Source organism: Xiphophorus couchianus, chromosome 4 (assembly GCF_001444195.1).
Source record: "Xiphophorus couchianus chromosome 4, X_couchianus-1.0, whole genome shotgun sequence".
Lineage (NCBI taxonomy): Eukaryota > Metazoa > Chordata > Actinopteri > Cyprinodontiformes > Poeciliidae > Xiphophorus > Xiphophorus couchianus.
The window spans coordinates 25,942,607-25,965,722 of NC_040231.1; the positions used below are offsets into that span (position 1 = coordinate 25,942,607).

Sequence of the window (23,116 nt, forward strand, 5' to 3'; positions counted from 1 at the left end):
AAACATTAAAACCTCTCAAATACGTGCAATTTCCCGCTGAGTTTTCTCTTTCAAGAGAGAAAGTGCTGTAACGGCAGTGGTTCCCTGGAACCGGTTCGGTTCTGAGGGCTGGAAAACCTGAAAGCTGTCAAGATCATGAACTTTAAGTTGCACTTAGCTGTCATTGACCCATTCAAGCCTGATGCACTTAATGGTGACTCTCAGCTTTTAGCCTCACAGAAATGGCCACTGTGCATCATTTTCAAAGCGAAAAAGCAAAGTCAATAATTTACAATAATCGGTGAGGTTTTAGCTTTTTATAGCATGACATCTCCCCAGCAGATGAGAAACACTTTTGCCGACAGTTTTGGGGTTTCTGTATAGCATAGGTTATGTTAGGATACATTTCGCTATTAAAAAAAATTGTTTTCTCGTTTTATGCCACAACTTGAGATTAACCATCAAGCTTCCTGACCCGTTTCTGTTATCAGGCTTAAAGGAAAATAGTCTAAACTACGCAGAAATTCGAAAATAGTGCTGGAAATCAGTACATATATGTAGATATTTTCATAAAGGTAGACAAAAGTGATTGCATTCAATGCAGTACGGCGATTATGTTGGAAATGTCAGATTTTTATTAAAGTACAAAACACATTAAAAAAATCAAAACTTCCTTTAGGATGTTAAAGCTTGGTATTTTTACATTTTCATTGATTGAATATTCCTTTTAAACTTAATACGCTATTTGTGACAATGATAAATTGAATTTTTGTTGTAAAATTGTCATAATTTCTGTATTGCCATACCCACTCATAAATATGTATTTTTTCATTGAATGGGATTGTTAAAAAAAACAAAAAAACAAACACATTTCCTCTATCTTGTATTCCATACTAAGAATACCATCCAAGCTTTTCTTGGCAACCCGGTTCAATATTAGACTGAAATTGCTCAAATTGTCCTCCCTTTTGCATAATTACACACTTCACTCACAGATGCTGTGTAAGATATTTTCACGAATGGTCTTGTAAAAGCTAATGTGCTGAATGTTTCCATTTTCTTATTTCTGCAGACTGGGCTGTTTAAGTTGTCTGAGGAGGAGTTTTTCATTCAGCCTCTGGAGAAGTCCAGCGCTGAGACCTCAGCACCTCAGGCCCACGCCATCTACAAACGCCACACGTCTCCTCCTGTCCACCGTCCAGTCATCCAGCCCATCTCAGGGAAACCGGGTCTCAACGGCACCTGTGGAAACCAAAGTAAATCGTGACTCGTCCCTTACGACACGCATGCATTTTTATTTGACATTATTCAGATTTCACCCAATTGAATTTGCAGTGGGAAATTAGACTTTAATGTTGTCAGATTGTTTCAGGAACAATCTGAAGACGTAGGCAACATTATGCAGAAAGAGTTTTACTCAGATTAATCTGCTGATGCTCATCTGTGAATCAAAAGGATGCCTACTTTATCCTCTCTCTTTCTGCAGCTCATCCCTGGGTAATAATTGGCTCCAGTCTGAGGAATAATATTATTTATATACGCTCATAAATCAGCTCTTTAAAATTCCGAGCTGGCTGAACTTGACTTTGAAGGACGCTTTAAAAACCTTGGGAGATTAAACAGATTTTTTTTTATTATTACTATTTAGCCAGTACATTCAGGGAGCCTTTTTTGTCAGTCATTTCAAAAGCTGAATTGGTTTGTAAAAATTTTACGAGTTTGCTTTAAGACGTTGAAAATTTTCATCCTTCCTTTAAGTTCTTTTTTTTTCAATTTCAGCTGCATAAATGATTTCTTTAAAAATATGCATCACACAAACTAGACTTTTTAAAAAATTATATGCGTATATATAACCGAATGTGATCATTATTAATATTTCTCCAGGCTTTTACAATGCTCCGTCTGATTTTGGCAGCTTTCTTTCCTGTCCTCTGCCAGTTCATGAGATACAATGTACAAAAACAATTATACTTGTATCTCTTGCATTTACATCATTACGCTTTTTAAAATCTTTGAACAGGTTTTTGCATATAAAGTTTTCAATAATCATTGCTGGCAAAATTTCAGCTAAATTTTTTTTTATTTCACTAGTTTTTCAGAGAATCTCTGGGATGTCCTAGAGGACCCTCATGAAATGGATAAATGATTTTGAGTTTAGTAGATGGAGAAGCCCACTCTTGAACCTTTTCCTGGTGTAGCTACTGAAAGGTCCAGTTGCCTTCTGTTTTGGACTTGCCTTGCTGGAACGTTTAAGTGCATCATATGCATAGAGTCTGGTCAAAAGTGTGAACGTTTTTCTCCAGATGCTTTCCATCAGTTTTAAAAAAAGGATCTCTTTTTGGTTCAGACCTCTAAAGCATCAGTGGATCTCCCTCAGTGTCTCACAGTAGAAATTGTGTACTTTTCGAGGTGCATTCTGTTAAACTCTCTCCAAACGTAACATGACCATAATCTAAACATCTGACTCGTCAAGGTTAGCGTTTTTGTTTTTTTGTTGTTGATTTTTTCTGTGGTTTTTGGCATGCTATAAGCAGGCAGCTCTCTGGCACTGGCATAGTAATAATAGCTCTTTTTTCTTCAAGCGTCGGGTAGTTTTGATTCTTGAAATTGCCATTTCTTTCTTATTCCAGTGATTTTTGTGTGCCTCTTTTTATCCTGAACTTTCCTAGCAATTGTAGCTGCAATTCCTCTTGGTACACACGACTATGACTTTGTTTCAAAATGGTCTATGCTCTCCCCTAAGTTTGAACACTGCTGAATAGGATTCGCAATTCCTTAGATTTTCTTTCTTTTTTACATATTTTTACTCTTTTTAATCCGTTTTCACGCAGATCATTTGGTTATACTTTTACATATCTCGTTGCTCAGAATCAAGCATGTTATAAGTGTGCAGGTGTCTGCCAGGAGCCAGGAGCCAGGAGCCATGAAGCTGTGAAGGGGATCGTGTGGATGGCCTTTAGGAGCCGTTTATCCACGTGGCTCAACATGCATGCGAATGATCAAGTCAGGGTCATTTTGATAGTTTCTGTAATATTTCTACCTTATTGAAGCCTTGGCTCACAAAACATTTGAAACTTTTACATATATTGACTCTTTAAACATGTACTTTACATATAAAGTAGCTGTAGAAGGTCCGTACAGTTTTTACAGATCCTTCATAAGTTTAGTACGGGATTAATGTAAGGCTTATTGTTTCTTTCCTCTTGTGTTTGCATTTAAAACAGCAGTCCATCTGCACTCTGGCTCACAAATAAATAAATAAAAAAACAAACAGTTCAAGATTGATGCTTCCACTTCCAGGATTTGTAAAACTCCTGAGGAAATCTAATTTAAGTCCCTTTTTTGACTTTCATTAAACCTAAGCCATCATACCTATATTGGTTTGACTAATCCACCAAAACAGGATAACTTTATTAGCTGCTGTCTTGCTATAAATATTATTTGCCAAAGTTATTCTAAATCTGTCTTTAAGCTTAAGATTTATTTCCACTGTATCACTTTTTCAGTGATCCCTGAAGCAGCGCTCGCAGCTGTTTGTCTATTTTAATGATTTTATTCCAAATAAGCAGTTCGATGTGCTGCTGGTGTTCTTGGTCATAACTCTTCCTTATTCATATGAGTTTAACAAGCAGTTCCCAGACTATTTATATGCATTGTGTAAAGCATTTTTGCTAATAATATACTGAAAGTGCCCTTTACAGAGTAAACAGATTAATTACTTTTGTAGGGTAAAAAGGGCGAGATGTTTATAAATACTTTAAATATGTAAATCATTCCATTTGATGTTGAACTTCTATCAACACAAAAAGTCACGCTCATAAATAAATTCATCCTGCACTAAGGTGTTGGGTATTTTGATCCGTTTTACTGATAATTCCGTTTTGAGGCTCAGTTTTAAAATCACCTGATTTCTCATAGGAAAAAAACAATGGTTAAAAGAAAAACATTTTGTATTTCAATTATAAAAATAAAAAAAATACACGATCTTTGTATTTTACATTGAAATATTTTAATTGTTGAAATGAAAATAGGCATCCACACGCTACACTGTTGAGTAGCAAACAAAAACAAAGCTGTTCCTAGAGAAACTAAGTACACCCTTTCTGCTCTAATAGGCTTAATTGTAAAGTGTCTTTGAGTGTCCAGAAAAGCTCTATACAAGTCTAATTTCATGAGAGTCAAAGTACCGGTTAGGTATTTTCTATCAAAAACACCTAATTAGTTGATGCTAGTAGAGAAAGAGGATTTCGGTTGGCTTGTTACTCTGGTTCACACACGCGTGTGTTTACCCAATGCCAAGTAAAAATGACATTTCACAATCACTTTAGATTCCTTGATTACTTGAGATTAGCTCTCTATAGAAAACACTCAAGACAATTGCCAACCTTCTCTGTAAGTTCACTACAGGCTGATCCTAATTGGAACTCAAGAGCTACGTTTTAAAGTTTATAGTCCTCAGTCGACATTTTTGACGGTGTTCAAGACGGCAATTACAAAAAAGTCTAAGTACGTCTGACTTTGTTTGAAGGGGTTATCTAACAAATAAGGCTGTAGGTGCAAACATAGACGGGTTAGCCACAATGAATGGCACAATATTTGATGAAAACCCAATGTAGCTCACCAACACCTCTTCCCAACCACTGAGCATGGTGATGGAGAGTCAGTGAATATTTTGTTGATCCCAAAGGAAATTAAATGTTGTAACATACACCATCTAAGGTTTATTTTTTTAGAGTTGTTGTGGATTCTGATGATTGTAGGGAGAAAGGATCTCTTGTAGCAGTCTATAATACAGCAACTCTGAAAAAATCTCTGACTGAAAACACTCAATACAACTAATAAACTAATAAAGTTACACACTTAAAGCAGGTTGTGAAACCTATTCAACCATTGTGTGTATAATTTTTCGACATTCAGTGGGTCCGCTTTGACACGGGTTTATTAAATTCAACCTGGAAAAGGTGAGATAATTTTTTTGTCACTCAAATATTAGTAGTGAAAGGATGTTCACTTCCTTTATTTTCTCATAACTTGCATCAGTTGGTAGGACACACTCTTCTGTCCCAAAACATAAAATAACCCAAACAGCTAAGCGTATGTCAGATGATGTGTGAACACTGAAATCCTTGCATCTCCAGATACCCTCCAGAGTTTTGAGGACATCGAGAGGCAGCGGGAGCGGTGGGAACGACGCCATCACAAGCGGAGGCGCAGAATTCATCAGCGCTCTGTAAGCAGAGAAAAGTGGGTGGAGACGTTAGTGGTGGCGGATTCCAAAATGGTGGACCATCACGGGAGCAAAGCTGTGGAGGACTATGTCCTCGCTGTCATGAACATTGTGAGTATTTTACATTTGACAGTTAGTACATTTAGTGCTTTGGAAAATTAACAATTTGATTATGTGCATCAAACTACATTGCCTCAAAGCATTCATTAATGCACCTCCCAAGGCCTTCAGTGTTATTTAGAAACTAAAACATCAATAAAAATCATTTCATCCCTACAAGTATTTTAGTCAGATTGAGGTCAGGGGAACTGCAGTCAAATCAACACTTGAATTAATAATTGAGAGTTTTCTGCAGCGTAGGATGGAGTATTATTTTAGCTAAACGGGACTCCATCATCGGCTAATGTAGTTGCCATAATGTAGTGTTGACGCTTCAGTGTCTTTCTGTGTCATAATTGGTGCACATTAAAATACCATCGTCAAGATGCCAGAATCCAAGTGAAAGTGGCCTGCAGCTTCAGGCTCTGCCATCTTCCCATAGTGCAATCTGCTGTGATTTCCTCCATTGATAAATGACACCCACAGCCATTCAGCTTTATGCCTCATGGTGGTGTGATGTATATTTTACAGTGTTTTGACTGCTTCAGCGTGTGGTAGCAGGATGCTGCCACGCCTGCCGTATTTAAGATGGTAAATACAGAGCAGGCATTAAATTCACATGAATGTGAAATTGCGCTTTGCATTCTTTAAACTAATTTTACATTTAACAAGTTATGTCATTATTTCTTTACATAGTTATTGAGATGTATTCTGTCAGATTAACTTTTTTGAGCTTTATATTATATTAGAATATTATTCCCTTATCAGAAGCACATGTGAAGTATTGCCTTGATTCTTTCAGTCTCCTGTGGCAACCATTCAGGGGCTCCTAAATGCTTGCCCCCACAATGCTCTGCCTATTTGCACAAAGCTGCTCATTTGAGCTCACAGAGCACCTCTTTCTCTCCCTTCGCTTCACCTTCCTCACTCAGCTACTCCAGACTAGCGGCAGCAGCAACTGGCAAGCACCTGGTGGAACTGCGCATCTGCTGAGCTCATCATAGCAACTTTAGTCCAACGCTCCTTAAAACGATTGTAAACGAAAAGTGTTGTGATAATATTGTTGTCCTTAAAGTGGAGTGCTGGAAAGAGTAATAGCTTCTTAAAGAGACAGAGGCCTAATTTCAAGGCGCCATGAAATCTAATTTGATTTATAGACAGCATTTTTATAACAACTGAATGTGATATAGTTGCTTTGTTTGTGCTAGAAAATGGCACTATGTGCCTTGAAAAAAAGCAATACCTCCCTTTATGGTGGTGGCTGTAGTCTGACCTGTGCTAGCATCCATTTTGAAGGGCAGTGACTGTTTTCATGCAGCCCTCGACTCGTGGCCTCTGAAAAATTGTTGGTGTGTGACACTTTTTCCTGAATCCTGTTGGGGCCAAAGGTCGGTCAATTATTCAACAAAAACAATTGATGTTTATAACGGTTTATTTTATTAACTTTTTTTTTTTTTTTTTTACTTTAGGCTGATTTTGAAGAAGAATTATTATTTCAGTGGAATCAAATCTACATGTTTGTTTTTAACAGATATATTCAAAATATTGAATCACAATCATTATCACTGTAATAGTATGTGTATTATCTTAATCTTTAACATGGAACATGCAAATATTCCACATTAAAGATGGGCTAACCTAATAAACACTTAATGTGCCACATGTTTTCCTCTCCTGTTAGAATTATACATAAATACAATCGAAACAAACGCCTTTATGTATCTGGAAGCTGGTATTGGTGTGGCGCAGGGTGAACAGATTGTGGATGTGGACTTTGGTCAATACAGGCAGGAAGACGCTGTGAGGTGAAGGTGGGAAGGTGGTGGGCTTCCCAGGGTCTTATGGTGGCCAAAATAAAAAGAGGCCTTAGACATGAATTCGACATTGATCAGTTTTGTTTGTGTCGGCGAGATGATCGATGTCAAGTTGCCACAGAGGAATTAAAAAAGCTACTCCGTGAGGGAAAGACATGAGAAGCTGCAGGAATAGCTCTCAATCCCAAGAATTAAAGCAAACATGAAAGGACAAATCTCTAGTGAGTTTGTAATAGCCCACATTTGCACGTAGCACAACTACAAAGGTGTAGTGCATCAAATAATGTAAAGGTAACTAAGGAGAAAACTGTGTGACTCCAGGGCATCCCCTTATTCTATTAGTGGAGTTCAAAGAGTTCAAAATACATGTTTCCTGTGTTTGTTAGAGATACTGGCTTTGAGCTGGCCTTAATCTTGGCCAGCCACCATTGGGGTAAGAGACAGCTTGATAAAGTGGCCCATTTAATCTGACAAATGTAAGTTTAGAAGTTAAAAGGGACTGCTAAAGGCAATGAAGAAGATGAGTGGGGGTGTTGACATTCACAGCTGTTTTAGGCATTAAGGTTACAAATTCTCACATCAGAGGCAGAGCTTAGTCTCCCTGAAACGCAGAAGACTGCACTGTCTGTCTTTTTACAGGCTTTTATGGTATATTGGTGGTTCTGCTTGCCAGATGCTACAGCCCACTGATAAATGACCGTGACAATATTAGCAGTTCTGGGTGCGAGAGTGTTTTACTGATCATAGCCTTTAATGCACTTTACACATTGAACTTGAGATAGAGCACTAAAGAAAGATGATTTATCCTTAATCTTCTTTCCAAGGATTGTCCATAAGACTTCAGTGTATTTTCCTTCTGATATATTTTAAACAGAGCTGTTTTTTTTCTACTTTTGTTTGCCGAAAAGTATTGGTGTGCATTTAACTACATATTCCAATAGATTAATCTATGGTAAAATACTTTAAGTTAAGGAGTATTTCCCCGATATGATTACCAGTAATTAGTTTCTGCTTTTATTTGGGTGGAAACTGCATCTAAAAGCAGCCCAAGCGCTTAAAAAAAAAAACCACCCAGACATTTTTTGGCAAAAAGCTTGTGTTTTAGTGTCTGGAAAGTGAGTCATTTCAAAAACCTCCCGATTAAGTCACAAACTACGCACTGTGCTGTTACTAGCAACCCCAGTTACCTAGCAACTCAAGCCGAACTCCAGCCCGTCTGGTCAGCTGCTTCTACCGCTGTATGCGCTGTACAATGACTGCTGGAAAAGACAAGTGCTTTGTTATTGACTTACCACCCAGAAATTGCTTGCAGCTTTCTTGTTGGTTATGCAGGAGGCTCTCCTTCACAACTGTATGCAACAGTTTTTATGTGTGAGTTGGAGGGGTGTGGTCAGCAGCAGCATATTTGGATTTAAAGTGACAAAAGGCCCTAAAACAACTCATTCTGAATGGAGCTCAAAATTATCAGACTAAAATCTCATCATCTAAGAATGGATTTGGGCACAAAATGTAATGAAAGGTTTTTGTATAGCCCAGTAACCTATTAATCTTTTCAAAGAAGCATAATAGGTCACCTTTAAACATATAATAAAAGGTCAAAGAGATGCCCTGGTGGAGGCTTAATGCAAGTTCCTGGTAGGCATTTCCAGGAGTTGAGTAGTAGAGTAGTAACAAGAAAAATGGCTGCAATCCCTGGATAGTAACGGAGGAGCAGTTCTACCCTCGATAGAAATGAGTGGCATTAAAAGGGAGAAAGAGAAGGAGGCACACAGAAACCCACCGCCATTTATGGGTCATGACAGATTGCCTCATTCACAGAACATTCTGTCATCAACCCATAATGAGCCACTCTTTCAGCTGCTGCTCATCAGTGCCTGATGGGCTTTCAGATATCGAACCGCCATCGTAAAACCAAATGAGGCACACAGTAGAGCTCGGCAGAGTCACAGCAAAGAAGTATCTTAAGGTTGAACACATAAATGTGTGTAAAACTTTTTTTGATTTTTTTCTTTTTCTATTTTCAAACACTGCTGTAACTAAAGAAGCTTCACTTCAGTTCAGGGATCTGTTGTCTTGGTGCACTGTCTTGCCTTTTTTTTTTCTTCTTCTTCTCCTTCTTTTCACATAAAATCCCCCGACCATCTGGCTGTACAGCCCAGATGTAATTACTACATCAAACTCTTGAGGTGCAACAGCAACTGTACCGTATCGTAAATTAAATGATGCAGCGAGGTGATTACAACGAGAGTCGAGGCGCGCAACGCTGGCAGGTTGAATTCAACCCACTTTAAAAAGATCAAATGACGTAGTGTCTAAATCCCTCCTTCAGGTGACGTTTGAAAGAGGCTGTACTTTCTTCCTGTACTTCTGTTATGAAGCACAGTAAAGGAGATTGTTTCATATGGTCCTCAATTTGTAGACTCTTTAAAATTATGATATGTCTTAATAAAAGGTACACTTTTCTTTACATTAATGCAAGAAATATGGTGTTTTAATAAATACTAGAACTAAATAACCAGAGATGCATACCATTGAGTTGCATTCATTATTGCAGCAATGGTGGGTGCAATATAATTATCCCAAAGGACACGCTGGATGCAGTATTTGATGGAATATTATATTTGAGGCACTGCATTTTGATTACATAGCTCACTAGTTGGATTGATCTTAATTCTCAGATGTTTATTGGCTAAGAAGCTGAGGGATGATAGACATTGTCATTGCAATTTTTTCATCCATTGTTTTTCAAATAAATGAAATTATGCAGCTCTGTCCTTTAAACTTGCAAAGGCAATTCAATATTTTAGTTGCCAGATAATTGTTTTCAGCCATTTTCAACTCCAATGTAGCAATTTCAAGTTTGTTTTTTTTTTGTTGTTTTTTTTTGTTTTCATAATGCATGTAAAAAAAATTAATATAAACTTTAATATAGTTTAGTTTTCAAGCCAGCAGTTCTGCTTTCTTGTGGCTTGCATAAGAAAGCCATAAGTCCAGCGGCAACCTTCATCTCCCTAAATTCAGATCTTCACACAAGGTCCGGTGTTGCAGCTCATGTGGAGGGATGTTTTGTTGACAGGAGCCTGATCTAGTAGATACTACTAACAGGTTTTGTTATCTGTTGTTTTGGAACACAAAGCGGAGATCACACCTCATTCTGCATTCCCATCAGCAAGCCTTAAGTGCTGCAGACTTTCCAGTTCACAGATTGTAATTCCCCGGACCTCTCCTGCAGAGCTGCTGCGTACAACAGCCAAAAACAAAACCATACAAACAAAATGAAAAAACCTGCTGCTTTGAAATGCTCTCCAGTAGAGTCATTCAGCTGCAGAGACAGCCACAGGGCTGGGTTCAAACAACCAAAATAGAGGTTTTAAAAGCCTGATTCTTCAGGTTAATCAACTTGTACACACACACATTTTGAATGACACTGGTGTGTAAGGGCTTTTTGTTTTTAGCTTGCAGTAGAGGTTACATCAAAACAGGAAAACATTCAAAGTTTTGTATTTTATGTAGCAAGTCATTTATGTCTCCTGGGAATGTCCTTGAAACCATTAAATTGAAAATACTCCTTAGTTTTATCTTAAATATTTGACCTCTGCTACATTTATGGTAACCTCTAAGACTTCCTCCAAGACTTTGCAGTGTGACATTAAAAGTCATTTAGAACATAATTAGCTTTACAGGATCTTGACGAGGTCGTCTTCTCGCATGGAGAAAGAAAGCAACATGCTGGCAATCGCTATCACATACACCCCTGTGTATGTGAAGGCAGACATCTTGAATTGGGCTGTCTTACACCATCTTTAAGTAAAACATGTTGAATTGAAACAGTGGATCCCCGTTCTTTGACGTGTTCAGTGGAACTTGACTCCAAATTATTTTCAGAAAATCCATTTCTGTAGATGTTTTCCACAGAGTATATCTTAAATATTCAAAAGAAAATGCAGCTTAGAAAGATTAAATGATTGTGCGCAATGCTATTATACACGCATTTGCAAAGTAACCAATCCAAGATCTAAGTGTGGTTGTCTTAACAACAATCTATATCAGGTTTCAATTAATATTTAATCTACTGGGAAGTTTCTATAATTTATTTATTTTTGTACAAAACCTAATGGATTGCTATAAACACTTCATGTTTTGAAAACTGCAGTGCTGTCATATGAGTTGAGAGAACATCAGGAAGGGGAATTCATTGATGAAATGGAGACGGTTTAACTGACTTAGCAGACAATTTTACACAGAGGAAGCAGGCATTATTCTCTACTTCCTCTCGTGGTTCTTGTTTGAGGTCTTTTAAAGCTTTGAACATTAAAGCGCCACAAAATCCTGTTTTGCGATAACAATATAGCAGAGCCTCAAGGGAAGCAAGTTCTTTCTGGTATCTAAACAATAATGTCATCATCTTCCTCCGACACAGTTTTCTCCATTGTCTCATCACTGATGTTTGTCTTTGAGTGTACCAGCAGCTCAGCGCATCCATATTCTGGAGCCGTGCTGTCCTGTGTGCTCACAGCGGCTTGACCAAATGAGTTTTTCCCCAACTTCCTTCATATTGTGACCTGCTGGTTCATTATTTTAGTCCCTCCAGGATGTTTAGGATCAATATGTTTAGTTAAAAGTAGCAGCTGAAGTAAATGACTCTATAAAAATTCTTGGGACACGATGTGGACTTCAAGACCAAAGTGCAAATGGTTTCTCGACCCAATCAAAACTGGGTTAAGCGATACAAATGTGGGACAAAAATAATTTCAACCAGTTCAAAATAACCTCTGCTCTGTTATAAAACTCAATGTATAAACAATAGAAACAATGACAGGGGGACATGGATTAAAAATAACCTACATGCACATCCATTGTTACCGACTCCAGTGGAATATCGGCGATGCTTTGAACCGCATTTTGATTAACGTCTTCATTTATGTCAAGACTGTCTCAAGCTGCAGATTCAACAACTTAATGTACACTTCCTGAATAACTGACCACATTCCTCCTTTATATTAAAATGCCGGTAAAGGCATCCAAATCAACGTCTTTCTTTTGCACCTGGGATTGAATCTGTTGCAGTTTCTAGCAGGCACAAATGAAATTCAACGTTGCTTTTTAAACTCTTAGTTCCACCCTTAAAGTATAAAACCAATTTCTTCAACTGAAATGTGCTTCTTGCATTTGTTGTGCTGAACACGAAGAAAAAACACGACGCTGCATGTTTATGATGTTCAGCAATGTTGGGGGACTTCAAAACATATGTTTTATTACTTTTTATTTTCTGTATTTATTTGATATTGGACAAACTATTCTGCAGCGTTGATTATGGAGTGTGGACAAAAATGTCACGGTCATGACAAATCATCAGGTCTAGCAAACCCTCAACTGAAATTGCAGCTCTTTGTACTGTGGTGTCTCTGAAATTGAGCTATTTGGATGAAATGTATCTAAAAACACTTGAAGACAAATTTATAGTGTTATATAGTCTGAAGGGCAGCTAGATGTCTTCTTTAAAGGTGAATCTGAATCCAGACTTTATTATAGTCTGTATACATAAATTTTGAGAATTTTTCTTTGGGTTTTGTGTATGACCTTATTTTATTTTTTTTATCAACATGTGGCAGGTAAGTTGCTTTGAAGGCGAAAAAAGTTTCCTGTCAGCAGCTAGACTGCTGGCAGTGGAGTTTTACCTTCAGGGGATGTAAATGCTCCTGACCAAGTCGTCTTTAGTCATTAAAGATGGAGCACATAACACCAGTTTTATAGTCCCTGTGGCTCAAAGAATAGACTTTAAAATACTGTTGTTAGTTTATAAATCACTGAAAGGCTTAGCACCACAATACATTAAAGATCTGCTGCTGTTGTATCAACTTCCAGAAAACTGTAAAACAGCTGAAACACTGACTTCCTTTAAATCTCGACTAAAAACCCACCTGTTTAGAGTTTATTGAAACATAATCAATTACGAATTTAATGATGGCACTTGACTTAATGTAATGTATTGATTGTTATGACTTTGTGTTTTTGTGTTTGTCATGATGTAAAGCACTTTGAAATGCCTTGCTGCTAAAATGTGCTATACAAATAAAATTTGATTGATTGATTAAAATCTGTCATTTTAAAAGGTTTTAGAGCATTTATGTTTCAGGAGAGACATGGGTCTCTCAGCTCCTCACAATTTTATATTATAAGTGGTTTTAATTGGGAGGGGGAAAAGCACAATGCACTCCTGCACATTTGTGGTGTTTGTTTGGAAAAGTTTGCATAGGCTTTAGGAGTATGATTCCTCTTTAGATAGAACATGATCAATCGTTCTCTTTTATAAAATCTGCCAGTCCAGCCCCGGTTTGTAATTCTGCAGATGTTGTCCCAGTTCTCCATGTGACACTAGAGACGTACGACAAAATGTATCTAAACATTCCTGCACACCCAAGGGAGTTTCTGGGCTTTCATTTATTTTTGGGAGTAAATTGACTTCGATTGGGCCAAAAGATAAATAAAAATTTGTAAAGGTTTTCATATCTCTGTGGCACATTTAGCTTGTTTTTGTGAAAGAAAATCTAAGCTAATATAGTTTAGCATGTCGACTTTTTCCATGACAAAACTTAAAAAGCTTCTTGCTTTTATTATGGTAGGGAACTTACATTTACCCCAAACCCGTCGTCTAATGTAATTTATTCTGCAGTAACACATGTATTATTAAAAACAAAAGTCCTTAAGAATTTGGTGGTTTTGTGATGAGGGTTCAGCAGCTTTCCTGCTGATGTGTGAGCGTTAGTTTTGTTGATGCTGAGGCTCATATTTTTATTGCCCATCTCTAAGCATTTAATTCATCTCCTTTCTTCTCTGGATAACCTCAATTTACCTCCTGCAGCCTCTGAAACAGCTTTCTAAACAACCACAGCCTTCCTCAAATCGAGACATGTCACAGTCGACGCTGTAGGTTGAGCAGGTGTTGTACTGTTTTCAGCAGCACTTTGTTCCTAATGCCTTAAAGTAGAAAATGCCAAACATCTTAGCACATCATCTCATTCTGAAATCAAGTATTCCTTTTAGCAGTCAAGATTTTATAGCTTTCATCTCATCGTGCTCCAGCCTCAGAGCTGGAGGTAACAGATACGAACTGACTGAAAGGTTAATTATGTAACAAGCTACGTTGATGTGATCCGACAGCGAAAGGTATGAGGACTTGGTGTATTAATATTTAGAGGAAAAAAACAAATCAACACGCATCATGCCAAACCTCTCCTGCTTTTCCTTTTAATTTCCCAACGAAATGGAATCGTCTGAATAATTCAGATTATTTCATGAAATATATGACGGATAAAAACAGAGAGAATGAGATTAGAATATGTATAGAGTGAACTGGATGCCGTAGGAAGGCAGTACTTTTCTGTGGCGTTATCCACTGACTGGCTTTGGAAGGGCAAAGTTGCAGCGTTTAGTTTCTGGGTCCATATCCTGGCCTGGTGTCTCTCTGAATGGAGTTTGAATATTCTCCCCATGCATGTGTTGGTTTTATGCAGGTAATCAGTCTTGCTCCCACAGTAATAAAGAAAACAACAACTTGAGATTAAATAATTAGTCACTTTAAATTGAGTGTATATGTGTGCATGTCTTTATTTTTCACGCTGTGAACTGTGATGGACTGGCGACTTGTGCAGGGTTTACACTGCCTCTTTGTGTTAACTTTGAAAGTTAGATGTCAAATGATTGAGACAGTATTCTGTTCTATTTCTAAAAAATGCCAGTCATTTATCCACTGTGCCATGATGGGGTACGAAACTGATTCATTTTAAGCAATTTGGGATAGGCTTGTTTTTAGATTGCTTGTTTTCTTGTTTTTAAAAACCTGTCTAAAATGAATGAATAAATCAAATCAAGGCTGTAAAATAACAAAATATAGAAAAAGTGACTTGCTGTCGGTACTTTAAGGTTGTACTGTATGTAGCAAAACAAGTTACACTTTATATGCGGTAAACACATTCGTACATGCAGTGTGTTTGAAGTGTCCTGTTGATCAGCAGGAAGCCTAGCAGCATGAAGCTTACTTTGTCTTTCATTTTTCTTTGTAGATCTTTCTGTCTCTCTCTCTCTGTGACATGCTGAAGGCGTGTGTGTGTGTGTGTCCTTGGGGTTTAATTTGAGGAAGAATGCATGTGACCTTCTGTAGGATAAACCGAGTTTTGATGGTTGGACAACACTGCAAGTGTCGTAGTAGAAAGAAATCATGTGGTTCTTTTTTTTTCGTCTTCTTTTTTAGGTGGCGGGTCTCTTCAGAGATGCGAGTATTGGGAATGCAATCAACGTTGTGGTTGTTCGTCTCATCCTTCTGGAGCAGGATGAGGTAAGCCCTGGTTGTGTGTTGATGAGGTGGTGGTAAGATTGCACAAGGTTAAACGTATTTCTACAAGGCAACACTGATTGCAGTGTGGAATAGTTAATTAAAAATAATCACTGCAGGTCACAGCCTGGATTTCAGAGCCTTTGAGTTAAATTCAGTTTATTTGTTAACCTCATGGCATCGCTTGTTTAAAAAGCCAGCATAGAAAACATAGGACTGCCCCATTTGACTGTTCCTTAAATTCCTAATCTATTTTTAATGTTTAAGATTATTGAAACCATAAATTTGTTTTTTATCTCTTTGCGTAGACATGAATATGCAGTTTTGTGAAAAAGTGTTTGCCTCTCCACAGGTTTAGTTGTTTTGTGTTTTTGTCAAACCGACATGTTTCTGATCATCAGTTATTAATTTATCAAACAGAGAACTTTTGTGAATACAAAGACAGTTTTTAAAATGTAATGATATTATTAAAGCTGCAGAAGGTTTCCACATTTTTGATAAAACTGTAACTACACCCTGACAATGTAAGACAGATCATCTGTGGAAAAAATGTATTTATGAAAGTTACCTTCTGCAGCTTTAAGAGACAGGCTACCGAAATTCACCTGATGCTGTGTGAAATGTAATCTTCCTCGTTCACATTTAAATCTAGACTTTAACTAGGCTACTCCAGAGTTAATTTACACCTTGTTCCTAATGATAATGCAAATTGAATTTAAGTGTCATGCAAATTAAATTTTTTGTTGTGTTATAAAATTTATAGATGGTATTGTGTGTCAGGGCTCTTTGAATCACTATAATTAATTTCAGAGAGCTGGTTGATTAGTTTGTTTAATGAGCTCAATTAAAGGAAATCTACTTAAGAAGGATGTTCCACATTATTAAGCAGGCCACAGGTTTCAAGCAATATAGGAAAGAGAAAGAATCTCTGCTGATGAAAATCATCAGATAGTGTAGTGCCGTATGACAAGGTATGAAAACATTAGATATTTAATGAAAATTGAAGCGTTATCATCGTACTGTGAAGAGATTTGTGGCTGATTCAGAACAAAGATGGGTTTGTACAGATAAAGGCAGAATGAGGAAGGTTTCTGTTAGACAAATTTATCGGATTAAGAGAGCAGCTGTTAAAATGTCCTTACAAAGCAGCAAACAGTTATTTGAAGCTGCTGGAGCCTCTGGAACCTCAAGGTGGAGGATCCTCCAGAGGCTTGCAGTGCATGAACCTGCTATTGGGCCCCTAACCAGAGCTCACAAGTTTGCAGTTCTTTATAATCCATAAAATGTTTAGAAAATCTGCTGTGCATAATAATTTGGAACAGTTCATTTAGAGTTTCTTATTTTTGAAAAATAAAATACTGTTCTCATGGGGAGTTTTGTTCAGAAAAATTTGATTTATACTGTAACAGTTCATGACTTGAAACTTATACTGAGCATCATTTGCATTTAAGAAAATTAGAGAAAATATCACTTGCATAATAATTTATAACACAGTGTAGGTCATTTTTAGATCTTGAGTCATTCAGACATTGACTTTCAACATGTTTGTTTCCTTTGTACTGTGGTAGTTTACACCTGATGTAACCCAAAAGTTTATTTTTTATCTCATAATTCCACAGAAAATCTTTCCTGGATTCTTGGGAAAAACAAAAGTTCAATTCAAATTTGCCAAGAAACATTTTGATGTCTTTCGTCAGCAGTATTTTTTTTTCTGGGATGGATCCCTTTATGGCGCAATAACTTTGATAGCATTGACTTATCAACATTAATCTTTACTGAAGCAAGTGACTTTAGATGATGATCTGGATTGGATGCTTTAACTCGTAGCAGGGTGAGGAAAGCGTCACAGCTTTTCCAGGTTTTTTTTAATTTATGGAGAAGCTTCCCACTTGTTTAGTTCACGTCTTGCTGTCAGACACATTTTTCTCCAAATGATTTCTTCATTATACATGTCTGCACATAACCAGGCCACCATGAAATACTAAATACACATGCCTAGATAAATCACAAGGTCTTTGGAAAAGGGAAATTGTTTTAGTTATTAAAATTTTAAAAGTTAAATACGCTGCTGTTTAGATTTACTGCAAACATGTTGATATATTTCAAATGTTTATTTCTAATAACTGTGATGATTCCGCCTCACAACCAATAAACCCCCAATTTCAGATTCGCAGAGAATTTGACTATTTTATGCCTTTATGTATAATATAACAAAAGAAAAATGTAATAAAAATGGATAATTAAAAAATGTCGGCCCACAAAAAGTTATGCATTTTTACTGTGCGGTCTAGACATTCAGTGCCTGCTTCAGGCTACTTTTGACTTGTTTTGATTTATTTTAATAGCACTTGTGGATTTATCATTCAATTTTCACTTGATTAAACTACATAACTAACTAAAGTATAAAATAAATGCTAATCTTAACTTTGGCGGTGTGGTTTTGCCTCCAGCATATCACTAATACATATTTCTAATTGGCTGCAGCTGCACATAAATGTCCTCATCTGAGAGATGCATTTATCTCATCTAATCCCATCTGATGCAGAAGATCCATCTTCCCTTCAACTTTCTTTTTCTCGTTTTCTTTTACGGTGTTCTGATAGAAGTGTGAGATATCAGGACCTTTTTAATTAGAGCCATGTGTTTGAACATAAACCTGTCTGAGCTCCAATTTTTTTTTGTCAGTGTTTGATGCGATGAAAAAGAAATAATTTAATGAAAAATGCATGCACAACAAGCATCTGCACGGATGTGTTAATTAGAGTGAGTCTGTGCCTCAGACGTTCGAGAGTTTATAGTGTCAATTAAAATGATGTGGATAAACATTTTTCCTTTGCAGATAAAGTTAATTGTATGCCGCTGCCTAATTTGACTGAATTAACCATGACTATGTCTTCTGGCTTTTCTGTGTGGATAGCGAGTGCGTTCTGTCATTTAATCTTTCTATGCTGTTTGGAACATTTAACACTCTAACATCAGTAGTTGGCATGATGCGTAATTTAAAAACGTTTCTGTTAAAGTATCAGATTAACCAAAGAACTGATGGTGTAGTTTAGTTGAACTGGAATCGTTTTAGGAATATTTACATTTTATTCTCTCTTTTTTTTCTGTTGTACTTATGATGGATGCCTAAAAGGATGACCTAAAGATTACACACCATGCTGACAACAGCTTGAACAGCTTCTGTAAGTGGCAGAAGAAACTCAACATGAAAGGAGACGAACACCCGCTGCACCATGACGTAGCTGTTCTGCTCACCAGGTAATTCCCAGAGAACTCATTCTCTCTAAAATATATTGTAAATCACAAGGCGAAACCATGTCTTGCTTTTTTTTTTTTGCTTTAGTATGTCTGCAGTCATGAAAGCAGTGAGCTCTGCTTTACCTTCTGTTGGGCATCATACATAAAACAACATACAATATAAGGAGATACTTGAGGTCAGCCGCCGGGTGTGTTGTGCCAACTTGGTCAAATGTTATGGTCAAAGATTTTGACCATAACTTCACTGTCGGTTTGAGTGTCGCTGCAGGTTGTAATAAGACTTTGCAGAGAAGTATGTCTTTTGTAGCATCAACAGAAAATATGCCCATAACTGTATCTCTAGAGATGAACTAGCTTGCAAAAACATTCATTCCCTTTGAAATTTTTCCACATTTAGTCACATTAAAACCCCAAACTTCAATTTGTTTTTGGTGATTTTTATCTGATAGACCAACAGAAAGTAGTTATTGATTTTGAAATGTAGTGATGAAAAGTATTTTTTTTTAATTCTTTTTATTTTCCTTACAATAAAAAAGGAGATGTGGATTTGTTTTCAGCCTTCCTTAGTCGATACTTTATTAAAATGTCTTTTCAGGCAAACGGCATCAGATCTTTTGCGGCATGTCTCTCCAAACTTTTCTAAAGAGAAAATCATTAATCCATTTTTATTAACTAAACACGTTGAAGTCAGTCAGATTGGATGTCTTCAAACCTCCTTTTCATACTTGCCACAGATCCTCATTTGGATTTAGGCTAGAGCTTTTAGCCATTCCAATCCACTTAATGAACTTTGATGTAAACCGTCCTCTTGTAGCCAAGGTTGACTGTTTATGGTTGTCGTCCTGCTTAAAGGACCCAGTCTTAAGTGTTTTTCAGCCTATAATGGGTTTTCTTTCAGTGCTTTCCTGCATTAACCTCCATCCATCGTCCTATGACTTCTGGGTAGAGTAGCCAATAGAGTGGCACCGCTTCAACATATTTTTACTCAAATAAAAGTAAAAACTAGTTACTCAAGAAATTATTTAAGTAAGAGTGAACATTCATTTTGTAAAAAGCTTAATGCATGTACTGAGTAACTGCTCACCTCTGAGTATGAATGATTGCTTTGTTGATCACTTCTTTATGAAAACCACCAGCATAAAATACACCAGGTTACTGCTGCGAGCCACTCGGGTCGTGGTGGTCATGGCCACAAAAAGCCGTAGTGGGCGTCTCTTATTTTAATTTCTGAGAAGTGTTAAAACCTTTGTAGACCTTAAAATTCAATTTTGTGCACCTTCTTCTGATTCTCCCACCTGAGTTGTGAATGTTTGCGGCTCTTAATGAGTTGCCGAGGGTCTCTTAGTTCTTCTCTCTCTGATGCGGTGAAAAAACGCTAAATCTTATCTAGTATTTTTAGTTTCTACTGCAAATATCTTATTGTAATTAAAGTAAGGCAAAACTGATTTTAGGTCAATATTTCTTATTAATATCGAATTAATAAGTGCTTAGTAGCCTTTTAAAGTCCCTTTTCAGTGCAGGCCAGTCGGTTTTGAGGGAGGCTCTTAGTTGCCATACAATTTCAGTTTTTTGATGTTGGTTTAGATAATTGTTTATTTCCTAATCCTGCTTTAAACTTGCCACAACTTTGTCCTTGAGCCGCCTGATAGTTTAGAATTGATTTAGTCAAACCTCTGAATAATTTACAGAACTGTATTACATGTAGATTACATTTCATACTATTGGGGTATTTCATGATAGTTCACATCTGAACATAGTTGTATTTTATTCAGGGATACAAGAGTCAAGGGGCTGTATACAAATCCATACCATACTTTTTTTTTTTTTAAATTCACCTTCCTTCCTATAAAATAAAATTAGTTTTATGACTGTAAGATGGAAGAAATTATGTTTAATGTTTAATAGGTGTGAATATTGCTGTGCTGTATCTTCTACTAGTGCTTAAAAGTTTTTACTAATCATTCCTTTTTCTATATTTTAGAAGACTTGTTTTGTTATTGAAGACCTGTGTAAGACTGAAAGGCTTCTTATATTGACCTTTTGTCAAGAGATTTTATTCAGCTCATTCATGGATAAAATCGGTTTGCTGTCATCCTATGTAGGACAGCGGGGAGCCTGCCATGCTTCGTGATCTGAAGGGAGTTCTTTATGTTTAATTATGGCTGATCTGTAATGTGATATTATTGTGGGAGTGTGTCAGCGGTCATTTTGCCCGGCCAACTTCAGACATTTGCCAAGGTCCCAGTCTGCGGTAAATTATTAATGGTTGAGAAAACAGCAATCAGATCTGGGTTGTCCCAGTTAATAAAGTGTTTAAGAGTAACTTTTATTCTCGCCCTCGAGCGGACACAAGTAAAACGCTGCTATCTACATATATGTTGAATACATGACTTTAAAAGATGTTCTTCATGACTCCTTTTGATTAATAGACCCAACTCATTAGTGTTGCATTCACTGGATTTCTTGAATTCTTTGCTGCATTCTGAGTGTGCAAAGCAATTAAAAGAACAAAGCAGATGCCCTTTCCCCTCTCTCTCTCTTTCCAGAATGCATTCTGCACATATTTGAGGTTGACTAAATTATAAAGCATTGTTTTCAGTGAGTGAAATCATCAGAATTTCTTAGATCTGACTAATTTGCCTTCAGCTCTATGAACCTGATTTAATGCATAAATGCATCTTTCAGACTTTGCCTGAGGTGACAGATATTCACTTTTCAAGGCCGATGTGATGTTGAGATTTTTTAATTATTAATTCCAAGGTTTGTAAACATTTAAAAGCATAGGAATACCAACAAAGGCTGAACATGTAGGGAATTATTTCATTTCATTATTTCATATTGAACATCACTATAAACCGGGAAATACACTTTTTCATAAATTTGTCAAGCCTTGTGGTAAAATGTAATATATACATACATATATATATATTACATTTAATATATTCATCACAAAAGTAAAAATCTGATTTATACTCTCTATACCCTATACTCTTAAAATCAAATTAATTATTGTTTATAAAACATAAGCTCTTTTGAAATACTGTTTCTCTGCTTAGACACGTGAAATTTACAATTGGTAAATTTTGCAAGAGTAAAAGTTAGATGTTTACTTTGTGGCACTTGGTAACCAGAAAACACGCAAATCTATTAGCAACAGAATAACAACAAATATTATTGCTCAAAAAACCTAAGATTTCTTCTGCTCTTTTGAAATACTACATATCTTACACCACTTACTACTTAACAAGAATTGTGCAGTTGGTGAATTTTGCAGAAAAGTGAGTATATATACTGTATATACAATACAGACCAAAAGTTTGGACACAGAGTTGTGTCCAAACTTTTGGTCTGTATTGTATATATATATATATATGTATATATATATATGTAGAGTTATTGGTGGTTATAAAACATATATACTTGTCTGTAGTAAGTGCTCTGCCAAGGTGGTGTCTCTGTAGTTCTAACTGAAAACTCTGCCCTCCTCTGTAGGAACTGAGTGATTTAGCATGTCTGTAGTTCTCTACATTTTATGTAATATCTTATGTTTTGATATGATCCTTCAAAAACTGAGATGAAAAATTGTAAATTATGTTTACTATGTCTCTTGAAGTAGAGCAATAATTTGGCATTAAAATTAAACATGGTTATATATGAACAACTAACATTTGTCATTAAGGCTGACTTCAAAAGTTAAACCATCTGTCTGAAACTACAGGGATGCAAATGATAATCTTCTGTTCAGATTAATTTCTTCTTAGGTTCGCCGCTCTCCTTCACTATTTTTACCTGTCACTATACAAACTCAGACATTACATGCGAGCAATACTCACATTATGGTTGAGAAACACACACAGCTCTTTTCAGGGGTCACTGCCCAAGCCAAAGGAAAGTGAAAAACGTGTCTCTGCCCGACTTATAGAAACAGCATCCTCATTAACGTTTCAAAGAACAGACTGCCTCTGCTGGATGGTTATCTAAGATGTTGCCACTGAGATTTCCACAGTAATTAGATTCTGTATTGACTACTGCAGAACATATGGAGTAGAAAGTCATACTTGTAAATGAACACTTAGCCATAACAAAGGCTAAGTGTCTCTTATAGACTTTTGTGATTATAAAAGTACAGGAAAGAAATTCTATAAAACCCTATTTAACCTAACAATTTTCCTTTGAACAGCTATCTTTGAATGCAATTCAGAGATGAGTAGAAATATATTTGTATAGATTTTTTTAGGTTTTACTGATGCCTTCTTTCCTCTGGCGTAGCGTAAAAATATGATCTCAAAATTAGTTTGCAAAGTTTGTAGTGGATTATCTGTCATTCACTAAGACATCTGGTCAAAATATAGACTTTCAAGCACAAATGTACAATATTTATACCATAACTGAGGACAATCCATT

General features: G+C 36.6%; 1 protein-coding gene across 2 annotated transcripts in view; it reads left to right on the forward strand.

The window, feature by feature from the left end:
- adamts7 (a disintegrin-like and metallopeptidase (reprolysin type) with thrombospondin type 1 motif, 7) overlaps positions 1–23,116 on the forward strand; it is a 141,150-nt gene that overhangs the window by 19,356 nt on the left and 98,678 nt on the right. For both annotated transcript variants that reach the window (XM_028014791.1, XM_028014792.1), the window contains exons 3-6: positions 1,052–1,235; positions 5,118–5,317; positions 15,371–15,454; positions 18,588–18,712. In XM_028014791.1, the coding sequence (XP_027870592.1) occupies positions 1,052–1,235; positions 5,118–5,317; positions 15,371–15,454; positions 18,588–18,712 (593 nt within the window). The remainder of the gene's footprint in view (positions 1–1,051; positions 1,236–5,117; positions 5,318–15,370; positions 15,455–18,587; positions 18,713–23,116) is intronic.